Source organism: Diadema antillarum, unplaced genomic scaffold (genome assembly GCF_040938485.1).
Source record: "Diadema antillarum isolate AM-2024a unplaced genomic scaffold, OU_Dant_1.0 seq00001206_RagTag, whole genome shotgun sequence".
Classification (NCBI taxonomy): Eukaryota; Metazoa; Echinodermata; class Echinoidea; order Diadematoida; family Diadematidae; genus Diadema; species Diadema antillarum.
Genome location: NW_027271999.1, coordinates 86145 through 99276, shown reverse-complemented (window position 1 = coordinate 99276; position 13132 = coordinate 86145). Strand labels below are relative to the sequence as shown.

At 36.3% G+C, this 13132-nt stretch overlaps 1 protein-coding gene across 1 annotated transcript in view; it reads right to left on the bottom strand.

Moving 5' to 3' along the window:
- LOC139744726 (macrophage mannose receptor 1-like) overlaps positions 1-10589 on the bottom strand; it is a 38972-nt gene extending 28383 nt beyond the window's left edge. Inside the window, exons 1-10 of the mRNA XM_071655148.1 lie at positions 10547-10589; positions 7601-7749; positions 6181-6299; positions 5000-5130; positions 4153-4373; positions 3494-3585; positions 3077-3180; positions 2451-2577; positions 1392-1474; positions 579-698 (exon numbers count right to left, since the gene is read on the bottom strand). Coding sequence (XP_071511249.1) covers positions 579-698; positions 1392-1474; positions 2451-2577; positions 3077-3180; positions 3494-3585; positions 4153-4373; positions 5000-5130; positions 6181-6299; positions 7601-7749; positions 10547-10589 — 1189 coding nt within the window. The remainder of the gene's footprint in view (positions 1-578; positions 699-1391; positions 1475-2450; positions 2578-3076; positions 3181-3493; positions 3586-4152; positions 4374-4999; positions 5131-6180; positions 6300-7600; positions 7750-10546) is intronic.
- Positions 10590-13132: the final 2543 nt, after the last annotated feature.

Sequence of the window (13132 nt, the reverse complement as noted above, 5' to 3'; positions counted from 1 at the left end):
GAATTTGAATACATTTCTCTAAAAAATAATGACCACCAGAAAGTGGTTTCGAAAGAATAGAGCCTCGATCATAGAAAAGTTACACTGCTAAAGATTAAGTAATAAGCGTTGCCCAGGAAAAGTCTTTTTTTTTTCAGAAGAAAGTTACCAGACAGACAGAGTCTTAGTTGTGTTGTCATTATATCTTGCCTTTATTTAGAAAAGAAAAAGGAGGTTATCTGTACTGAACACACAGGACTGTATCAGTTCAGTTCAGCTCAGTTCTATTTATTTTTCTCCATCGCAGTATGATAAACAACATAATGGACAGTGTACGTGAAAGTAAAGGATTTCAAGATAAGTAATCAATAAAAAGGGGGTACATTATACTTTAGAAGGGGATCATACAAATAAGCATTAAAGTGTTGGATTAATCAGAGAATGGAGATAGGGGACCCACTGAAAAGCGAAGCTTAGAGATTGCCAAAAAGCGCTAAAGTGAAAAGAGAAGGGAAGGCGGACGATCGATATGTGCAGGGGATGAAAGATGAAGGAGATGAATTCCACTACGTAGATGCAGTCTATAAAAACAAACTTACTTGTTGCCATGTAGGCACAGTCTGTCTGGGCGTATGTGTTGGTTGGTAGGCCAGGGGCCCAGTTGGTATACGTAGAGTCTGTCTCGTGCGACCAGGTCCACGTCCCATCGGCAACAACATCTAGCGTTGGAACATTTTATCATAGATCAGTCATTACATTCTTTTAGTGGCTTTCGGATCAAATTAGTATATCAATCAGATTGAGAAAGTACAAATACCCCCAAGGTGTTCATTGATATTTCAATTGCTCTGGACAATCCCAGACCGTTGGGGAGCAAGGAGACCTTTTTCATTTTTTGCTTAAGCAACCATTTGATGATTACCATCATTACTACATTGCTGATTCGAATAAACACTGAAGTTGCTGTTGACTAATGTTACTACTTAATCCTATTGAGACCAGCGTCTCAACATGCCGTCACTTTTTGTGAATGATACCTTTGTATTTGGTCACGATTTACACATCCCCCGTCCCAAGCTAACAATTTGAATAAACAGATGAATAAAAGGGATAAATCAAATCTAGCTCATCAAATCATCAGAGAAGTCTGTCGGACCTATTATACCATCTGTAAGTAACAAACGTGTAGAATAGTGCTCCATCATAAATGGTGAATTTTAAGCGCACAGACGCGCTTTTAATCAAATGATATGTTCTCGTAAAAAGGAAAGTAATATGGAAATGCAGTAATGGAGGATATACTTTGCATGTGAGCATTTTTTCTTGTTTTACTCTTTGTTTTTTCGTTCTTTCGTAACAAGAGCATTACTGAGAAATCATTTATTTATTTAAAAATATCGAGTATGACCAACCTGAATAACCAAACCACATGGAATCGACATTTTCGGCATTGATGGTTCCAAGGTTGCCGGCAATAAAGCTGTTTTCTGTATCACTGTTATTGAAAAAGAAATAGAAGAAGGAAACATGAAGGTATATGCTTCATACATTGTGTGTATTCTTGTGTGTGTGTATTTGCCTGTGTCTGTGTGTGTGCGTATTTTTGTTTTGTCTTTTTGTTTTGTTTTGTTTTTGTTTTGTTTTTGCCGCACAACTGGTTAAGGCAGACTTGCAGATGCATGTGTAGAATTGTATGATATGTAAAAGAACATTAATTGCATCTAATCAGACATATAGCCCTACAAGCACTGGCTGTTGGGCGGAAGCTCTGTGGTCTAGTGGATAAGACGCCTGCTCGGTGATCAGGATGTCGTAGGTTCGAATCCTGGCCTAGTATAAGGCCTATATGCATGCCCATGATTTTCATTGTGACTTTACTATATATATATACTAAACGCTAATTATTTCTGTACTTCTTTACGTCGATTTGGGTAATTTGTTAATCAGTTACAATAGAAACAACTCTCGATGCAATAATTTTATTCTTTTGAATAAGAACATTAATTGTTCCGAATACAATCTGTCTTTGTTTCATTAGTCCAATTCCCTTTATATACGGCGGTATTAAAGAAGTCTTTACGGGGGTTATAAGGCACCAGATACATGATGTATCAGAAGACTCTATCATACCTAGCTACGTCCGGACCTTAAAGAAATGTAGGCCTATACATTAAAAGGCAGCCTTGACAAGCTCATTCTTTTATCAGCCAGTTCACATATTTCCTCAACTTTTCAACTTTTCAACTGCAGCAAATGGTAAATACTTCTTTTAAAAAAGTTATCTATTGCATATCACAAGTGATCCATCTTATCAAAATAGTGAGAAGCTTAACACAATTTCATTTCAAATTGCATTATCATTCCTTTGATTTTCTCAAGCCTATGAACAAGAAATGAATTTGAATGTGGATTATCGTTATGAACACAATAATGGTAAAACATTATTAGCATTGTGCATTTCTGCAACTCACTCAAGAATAGATCCCAGATAGCCACCCTGCGCTTCGCAGTAATACTTGGCGTCAAACCAGGTCCTCAGCATGGAGTTGTACTGGTAGCACTGTCCACCGTGTAGAATCCAGCCTGGCGCACATGTCCCTATTTGAGACAATTTCAACAGATTTTGAAAACCCATCTACTAAGAGGTTGATCTATCTGTTATCTTTTTTGAATTGGGGGGGGGGGGGGGGTGTTACAAAGCTATATACATTGTACCCGGATGCATTCAAAAATTGAAATTACCTATAGACATTCTCCTGTTCATCATGTATTTACTTTATTTTGCTGATCTTTCACACATTTCCTATAAATGAGTTGAAAACATATCGTGAAAGGCCCATATACACGGACAATTACTCAAAATATTCCATGAGTTGATTGTGTGTTTTTTAGCAACCATTATACAGCAAAAAAAGCAATTAAGTTTTGCCCACCCGCGAGGAAAATATAAACCTAATATTAGGTATCATTTGAAGGGCAAACAGTTTGACCTAGATGTGCGATAGTAGGTCTGTATATCAAAAGCTATGAAATGCCTATTCGCCTGCTTTTCTCTCTCATCTATTTAGCATGTGTCTATCGGAAAAAATATACTCACCTTCCGGTCTTTCACAAATGAATCTATTCTTTACGCTGCAGTCATTAACAGTCCAGAAGCCAGTCTCATATGATGAAATTTGTACACAGTCGTTCGGATAATATCTTTAAAAGAGAGTGAAAGAGAGAGAGAGAGAGTATGGCATGTGTGTACACAAAATATATTTAAACATATTTTGTATGATATATTTTACACGCATATCATCATCATAATATCGTATGAATATGCATGCATGTATCACGAACTCACTGGAGATGTTATAATATTTCAATCAAATGTATAACGATGAGAAGAAAGATATCTGCAGTATGTCTGGACGACGTAAAAGGGAATTCAATCAAATCTTTAAGGAAATTATGGAATATCTTTGAAAATCAATTCATCATTTGCCACCATGAGCCGGGCTACAAGACTTACATATTGGAGGGTTCCCCGAGAGAGACGTCCCAGTTACTGTACGAGCTGGTGTCCGTTCCGTCCTGCCACATGTACACGCCTTGACTTTGTCCCTATTTTAGAGCCATCAAAGTCAGATGAAAACGATGGAAGAACGGAACAGAGGCATAAATCTACTTCATCATTTAATATCAGTATTGTGTGTTTGTTTAGGCCACCACTGAAGGAATATTTTAGAGCATTCATTGATTATCAAGGGAGTTTCATGGAGCGCATTCAAATATAATACCATAGTAACTAACTTAGGAAAAACATGTTTTTCTTAACGACTAATTTGTGAACCCTTTTTCTACACACACAGAAACATACACAACAGGTACATAAACAATCGAATATTCACAAATAAGCAAATCTAACAATTCTTGCCAAACAAAAGCAACAAGATATGACAGGAGGATGATATGGAAGTCGGTCTGGAATACAAGGTACCACCCTACCCGGTACGGGGAGTGGAAATAATTATAGTTTAATTCATCATTGACATATTGCTGATAGAAAGGTTGTTATGTCGCTATTATCACTGCCATAGTCATGATGCTCGTTCGACCAGACTAATGGAAAGGGGGAAATGAATGACAAAATCAGACAAGATATCTTTGGGGAAGAACCAAAACACTGACCTGGTCACTGAGACCGGTCCAGTAGGGGATGTTGGCCTTGGAGGCCTGGATCGAGTTGGCGAACGACTGTTCGGCGGCGTCGTTGATGGAGATGACGTAACCGTCGAGGAGGTTGCAGTAAGTCTTGGCCTCACCGATGCTCTTCGTATCGGAGATCCAAAGATAGCATTTCCCGTTGAACGACTCCCAGCCGTTAGCCGAGTCGCACTTTGGAACAACGTCTAGAATAAGTGGCAATATCGTTGAATACCTTTTATTACTTTACGCCTTAAACTTTGTATTGAATATCATCTCATCTCTATGGGACTCGGTGATACAAACTTTGTTTCGTCATAATGATCATCACCTAGAATTGCGCAATGACGAATTTTCTATTTATTGTCAACTCATAGGGGTGACAAAAAGTGTGCTGAGTTTGTTTTTCTTCAAAACTAATTAAGGCAAAGAACTGTTTTGTCCATGTGTAAGTGTACAAGAAAATTTGTGAGACTTAACAATATACACACTCAATACCAAATGTCACGCGTTTTATGCCTTGTAGCTGATATTGTATTCGTGATTCAACTCCGGACTCTTCGTGATGAAAAAAAAAAATGCATAAATGAGCTTTAGGTAAGTTTTTTTTTCTTTTTTTTTTTGATGACGAGGAAAGTGATCACACTTCCCGAGTCTATGGTTTTTGAATTTAAGTCGACTCCATATGTTAACTTAGCGTTACTGAGTTTGTGTATGCTGATTTGTTTTTAGATACTTGTTATCACAAGCCACAATTCCCTATCAATCCATCAATCAATTTCATTCAACATTATATAGTGCGGCATGTCCATGGTGGATTTCGAAAACTCACTGAGTGACCTGGAGCAGATGAACCAGTTAATGGCCAGACACTGTTCGTCATTCCATTTCCCGCTTGCGTACATTTCTACGCAGTCTTCGCCGATTCCATCGATGTTGTTAGGTTCGGTTGGGGCCCAGTTTCTGATAGAGAGGAGTATGATACAGTTCGTAGGGTCACATCAGCGATACCAACATGACTTTTTTTCCCCAAAAAGTCAAATTGTACGAAAAATCACTCGTGCGGTAGTACGCTTTTCATATCTAACAACCGCTTGAAGACGAAATAATGTCAAGTAATTCAAAGTGGGTCGCCTGCTGCAAATAGTGTAAGAAAATAATAAGAGTCGTTGTTCCCAGCAAGCAGGTTGAAAACTGAAATACGGAGTACACATGCATGTTTTTATTTTCGTAGAAAAGAATTGACTTGCAAGAGAAGAGGGGTGAAGGTTGAAGTTTGAACTTTCTTCAGTTTGTCTCCCTCTTACAAATTACATTTGTAAGATCGCAACTGCTGATCTCTAATTTAACAAACATGTCGGAAAAAAGGAAATTGTTAAATTGTTAAATTACAGACCATGTCGGAAAAAAGAAATTGTTAAATTACAAATCAGCAGTTGCGATCTTACAAATTTCATTTGTTAGAGGAAGACAAACTGAAGAAAATTCAAACTTCAGCCTACACCCCCGTACGTATTCTCTTGCATTTATAAATGCCTCGTCCGCCTTGGACTACTTAACATAACAACGTCTAAATTTCGGAGCTTGGGTATTTGTTCCAAGTTCATTGTGTCACTGCCGGCAACCAGGGACAGCCTGGTGGTAGTGTCGCTGCCCGGAAAGCAGTAGATGACAGGTTCGAGCCCGACTGGTTCCTTTTTTCCGACATGTTTGTTATATTACAGATCAGCAGTTGCGATCTCACAAGTTTCATTTGTAAGAGGGAGACAAACTGAAGAATATTCAAATCTCAAGAATTGACTTCTACAACTTCACAGCTTTTCCTGATGTGTAAATCAAATGCTATATAAAATTATGGAAAGTTCTTTACTAACGTCGCAGCCATCCAATTGATTACGGAGCTTCAAAGTTTTTTTCTTTCTTTTTTCTGTCTTTTTCTATCAATTTTTAGTGCTTTTTCTCGAGCAAGAGAAACAACCCATCATCCAGCAGACGATGAATGGATGGACTTACGCCATTCCAGGGTCCAGCGGAGTACCATCGACCCACGTGAAGGAACCGTCCGACTGGATGTCATGGAGACCAATCCAAAACACTTCCGGGTAAATGGACGTCTGCTGCGCCAACCAAGTCTACAGAGAGAGCGGAGAGAGAGGGACTTACGACACTTTCCATACCAGGAAGAAAGCTGAAGAACTCTTATAAAGGAAGTCCACCCCCCCCCCCCCCCCAAAAAAAAAAAAAAAAAAAAAACTTCAAAGGAAAGAGAAAAATATTTCCTACAGAACGATGCACAAATGACAAAAATTGAATAAATGATAAGAAAGATATGATATTTTGAAATTTTCTCGACCAGTCCTTATGAATATTCAAATCACCGGGTTGATGATGTCATACCCTCACAATTTTTCGTGTATGTTATTTAAAAAATTCGGAAAAAATTTATTTTTAGCTAATACAAGTAAAAGCATATTCCCATATGTTCTTTTCTTAAGGCAAGTTTTATATATAATTATACAGGTGAAATATCAGAATTTTGTCATTTCTGTATACGAAATGAATTAAGAAATTGTGAGAGCATGACATCGTCAACGTGCTGATTTGAATATTCATTACGATTGTTTAAGAAGTGTTTTCCGAAAAAAAAATGAAATTTCAAAATGTTATATCTTCCCAATTTATCATCCGATTTTTGTCATTTTTGTATTGTTCTATGGGGAATATTTCTCTCTCTCTCTTTCTCTCTCTCTTTCTCTCTTGTTTTTAAAGTTTATTCATTTTGGGTGATTTTCTTCTTTAAAGGCAATTCTTTGGTTCTTTGGTTCTTTGATTCTGCTGTTTCACAAAGCAGCTTACAATAGTTGTATCGTCTAAATATCGTAGTTACTATGGTTCAACTACTTAAATGCTGACATCTCTTTGGTTGCTGCACTGGTACTACAAAATAAAAATGTAGACCTACCGTGGATCAGGCACAAACATTGCAGATCGCTCTGTGAGTTAACCGCCTTGTGAAAATTGCCTGTTCCTGCAATGCGTGTACAATCATATTTGCGTAATACTGAACACCATCTCAAAACCATGGACTGATCATTATTAATTGAAAGTATACAGCCTGTATAAACATTGTTTTACTCTTTTCTGGCAGAAAAAAAAAAAGGAATTTTCGTCACTTTCTTGTACAAGATCAATAATACGCATATTGTGAGAGGATGACATTATCAGCTCACTCGTTTACATATTCCTATATTATTATTTACTGTTCAAGAACTGTTTTGCGAAAATTAGCGAAACTTCTATAACGTCATAACTTCCCTAATCTTCATCCGATTTTGATCAAATTTTCATTGTTGTGCTTAAGCAATTACATCTTTTCATTCTCAGATTAATTTCTAATTAGGCTGGAATTTCTTTATTATATGTGGAAACTCACGTTCATATCCCTCGAGGTGAGTACTGCCAACTCCGCCTGGTTATTTTGGCAGTAGTCTCGTGCCAGTTGATAAGGTCGTTTCATTGACACGAGCAAGAAGCATGTGTCTTGGTATTGCAGCCATCCTGTGCCACACGACTGGGACAAGACTACCGGATTATAAAGTTAAAAAAAGGGGTAGGTAGGTAGGTAGAAGATGTTCAAATTATGTTGAATAAAGAAAAACAACGACAATCACAACTTTAACCTAATCGGTATCGTAAGAAGTGTTCAGGAACATTCGAAACAACTGGAACTAAATTAAATGGTCAAACCTAACCAGTTATGCTGGTATTGAGAGATAAGTTATCTCTTTCCATGGGTTCACTGTGATTTAGAGCCCTTCTTTGATTGGATGACTCTTTACCTTAGTAACGTTTAAGCCGTGTTAATCTCCCGTGTGTGATAACTGTGTAAACATTTTGTGCGATTGAAAAACCGAATCGATCTGTTTTGCCTCATTGTTATGTCCTAAAGTTTGGCATTACCTTTGAGTGAAGAGGATGTGTGTTACATGTTAATTGAAATGGTATAATAATGGAGCTAGTAGATCAGCGGTATTATGATTGACATGTTATCGTCTGAAAGAACAAGCCTTTAACAAATCGTAAAAAGTCAGTGATGGTTGGAAAAAGTGAGATAATAGAGACAATAACCACATTCTTGGAGTAACTTGAAAACGACATGGAAATGTTTTGCAGACAATCTATATGGAAAGAAGGAATATGTTTTGATGGCGTTGCGATGTGTATTTTCGCATAATTTGATTCAATGCTGATATTGTGTACTATCCTGTGGTTACTGGTGAATTGCAATGGAACAATTATACACAATAACGTCGAGTTATCACCAGAATGATTTGACGGTCACTGCGTTCAGTTGGAGATGTCAACTACGTTTTGATACGAAATGGGAATGCAATACCGGCTTTCCTTTTTTTCTTCTTCTTCTATACTAACGATTCCCGAAAGGGTTTAAATGAAAACACTTTTAATCCAGAAAAGCATTTATTCTACCTTTAAAATTGGATTATAATTAGAACGTAACGCGCATTTGTGTTTGTAATTAATTTCTGTTGCTTTTAACTTTTCAGCACCTGTCAGATATCATGATTTGTGAGCTAAAAATCAAATGTCATATCAAGCATTCTTGGGAAAGTCATTGCATCTCTTGTTTTTCTTTTTTTTTCACTGGTTCTATGCATCAGTATGTAGGCCTATTCGTGCTATAAAGGTATAGGCTTTGCAAAAAGTTAATGATGTCCATTAAATCGCCTATAGTTTACATTCCATATTGATATCTATACAATTTACATTATTGTAAACATACACGTATATAGTTTAAAAATACTTTAGCACACAAAGATATACAATAAACATTATTCATGCATTTGTTTCCATATGCAAATAATACAAAATCATTGCAAAGTAGAATAAACGATTTGTACGAGAAGGTGGAATGTCATGAAGCAAATATACAAATACAAACAATTTAGTCTATTGTAACTTGTATACAAAAATGTACAGTCTCAGCTTTTAAAGCTTTGGTTAATTCTTGTGCATTTAGCAATATATACAACATGCATTTAGCAATATATACAACATGCTATATACGAAATGATGTATGGGTGCGACTTCTAATAAAGCAAGATATTGATTATTTATCAATCTGATTTCTATAATATATAGGAAAGCATTGTTATAGCTTACGATTAACTTCACAAAAGCGTATCAATTGACAGGACCAGAGTTTTCAAGCACTAGGTTAATCTGCCTTTTCCTCATAACACTATATTACTGTGCACCCATCATCTAATTTAGTGTCATCACTCGAACTCTGTACAGAGTTAATTTGATTAAGCGCTTTACGTTTGAATCCTAATCCAATTCTCAAGGGTATCATAGAATAGGTGCGTTTCGGCACTAACTGTCTTTGTTTGACCCCTATAATGAATAAGTTGTTAGACAAAAATTGTTAGAACAAAAAAGCATGGCTTGAATTCTCGTTTCATATCAAAATCTATTGTTTACACAATGTTCTAACGTTTTGTCCCAAAATGTATGTCATTCTCGATAGTTTTCTTCAAATTACTCATGTTATATACTGGTATTATCAGTGATTGTCCGCTATGGCTACGTCATGTGCAGTGGAACAAATATCATTACTGTTTACCCGTGAATTATCTCGAAAAATGTACCGTTACAAGGATTATACCATTCATATTATCCGTAAAATCCGGCGGATTTTCAACATTATTTTCAATATATCAATGCATAGTCCTTTGCAGCTTCATTCCATTCATGTAAACGTATCCATTATAAGTCACAGAGAACTATCACATTTCATAATTATTGTACCTTAATGAGTAACCTGATATCATTCACCGTTCCGATCCTCTGCACAGCCGGATGGATCGGGAGGATTTTTGGGGTGCCTATATAGGGGCACACAATGCCATGTATTATACTCATATCGTGTTGTCTTATTGTATTTGTACAAAAGGTTTACTACTTTCAGTCACATGCTAAACTTATAAAATTTATAACTTCCCATATTTGGCCCCATCAAAATGAAGATTTAATCGTTGTGTTTCTGATGACAATACATGTTAATCTGGATTGGCCATGGATTTTTACTACAATATTACAAAGAATAAAAATTTATATTCGTGCTGATCTGAAGCCATCTAAAGTAAATGATACACTGTACCTAGAAGTATATCATATAAATCAACTCTTCTACAGTTTTTTGGTTGTTCAATCCGTCCATCTAACTCTGTCTGTCTGTCTCTCTCTCTCTCTCTCTCTCTCTCTCTCTCTAATCCTATAGTTACGTTCATTATCATTCTGTTTTGTTTTTGTTTTTTATCGGAACAACAACTGGGAAATGTCTACCAAGTATACTCACCGAGTCCTGCCAAGCTAAAAAGTAAAAATAATCTCAGTATCATCTTGATATACAGTCAGCCTCAATTTCCTCGCCACTTGCCGGCAAATTTGCACAAACTCTTCCAAGATCTACCACGAAGTGGATGCGTCCCTATATTTCAGATTTCTGCCAATCTGGTGAGATTTTTCTCGACACCAGAATCTGCAGAAAGTTGGATGTAAGGAAGTATACGGCTGGAGGAAAGATGCAAAAACCAACCTCCTCTATACCTCTACGCGATCTGAGGACTACTGGGGGCGTGTATGGTATAATACGTAACCAAAACCAAACAATCAATCGAAACAGACTTAATTAGCGTTGTCGAACCAGAGGGGTGGGAGAGGTTAACTCCTACCTCCTTGGTCCAACATCCAGGAGCGGATGTGCCGCGCATGCGCACTAAGCTCAAGTTGGTGTTGTCCTCAAGTCCTTGGAGTGAAGTAACTAAAACAGATTAGCAGAATTCCAACCAGGACTTGAGGTCCTAAAGGTCATTTCTAGATAAGACCTCGCAAATGTTACTTCATCAAATTTGTGCATTATGAAAACCCAACACTCATTGGCATCTTCTACTTACAAAAGAACCAATTTATTATAACTTGTGATGGAATAATCTGTGCCAATAATATACCTGACAAGGAAAAAATCAGCAGTATAAAAGCCTTAAATCGCTGTGTTTTAAATTTGTAGACACTCAACCTGTCTGTGGTAACATTAGTCTCGGAAAACAAAACTGGTACCTTCGGAAGAGATGGGATCTTATAGAATCACTGTGTGAATCAATTTTACGAGGAGTATATAAAAAAAAAATGAGTGCAGGTACTGTAACTTCTTGGAAGAAAAGGGGGGAAATGAATATTTTGTCTCAAATATCAATAATGCTTTTCGCATTGCAATGGCAAATCTCACTTTTCAATAGAATCAATTCTTTATTCCACATTTCAATATCAAGTCATTTCAATCCCATGGTGGTTGTAGCTTGCATCATATTATATGAATTCAAAGAAACAACATGGAATGATTTATATTTCACTTGAAATAGATCACTATGGTTACGGATTTTTCACATGTTTTGACATCTTTCACATATCTTTAGAGATACTGGTGACTTATTTTAGGAGCAAGTTCGATTTGATGATGATTTTCATCATCTCAGGATTTCCGCACAAATTTTCGCTAATCTCGGGGGGGGGGGAGGGGGAGGGGGGAGTTAAAAGAATAAATCCCATTCTTTGCATTATAACTGTAAAATAATCCAATAATGATGATTCTTAAGGGGACAGAGGTTGTTGGTGATGTACGGTTATTAGACAGATTTTTTTCATGAATACAAACAAATACTTTGTTTAGCTTATGAAACCTCGTTCTCGTTTACCAAAGAAAGTGAAATGTTTATGTTCGTGTCGAAAAATGAAATAAAATTTGAATTAATAAAAAAAACCGATAACACTGTCTCGTGGAAACACGTGAAGCATTGTATAGATTTCTTAATCTGTGCCTATCTAGATTTAGACTGAATAAGAATTTCAATTTTGATATAAGGATTCCTTGGTGTCGCTGTAGTTGGTAAAGTCGATTTGGACAGTAAACGTCTTTTCATTTCACAGCCATCATGATCATTAGTTATAGTAAGCCTGATGCCTTTGCAAATTCAATGATTTTCGGTACGTTAACTGGAGAAGTCGTGAGTTTGTCACAGGGGGTAACGTCCATTTTCAAGAAGTCATTTGGTGAAAAATCGCTGGTTCAAAAGAATGTGCAGTTACTTTAAATCTAACAGATGATAATGATTATAAAGTATATGATTATCAGTTTTTAGATTTAAACCAACTGCTCATTCTTTTAAACCGGCAATTTTTCAACAAATGACTTCTTGAAAATATTAAACAGCGTCTAATAATTTCATGCCAGCATTATATGCTGGCATGAAATATAATTTGACGCTATTTACGAGGCATTGTGTCCAAAATGTGCAATCACATCGATTTGCACATATAATTATTTCTGAAAAAAAAAAAGCATATCCAAACTCCTAGTGGAAACTGACGATCAAATTTATGAAGCTGATTTAATCCCAAACTTTCTTAGACACAGAGTATGGCTGTATCAAATTTGATGGGCTTCAGAGACATGAACAAACGTACATTTTCCTTGATACGATTCCGTTACAGTTTGCCATGCATTTTGCTTTGTTAAAAACAACAAACAACAAACAACAACAAACAAACATGAGCTGCATTGATTTTACTCGGATATGCAAAAGTCATTTTGTACTCTGAATTTCTGTACATGCTAATGTCAAATTGTATCCTTTACTTTTGTTGGAAATGAAATTTAAAAAAATCAAAGTGAAATGAAATAAACAAAAACATCCTTAAGTTCACATGAAACCACACATGTGAATGATTATAGAACAATATTTGTGTCATACTCGCGATTTTAATACATGTTTTCGGATCTTTTTCAGTCATTTTGATGAAATCCATTGCTTTAACCATTGCTTTAAACATAGGAATTTAAATAAGCTGAAATATTTTCCCCATACATATATTACAAATTATATAC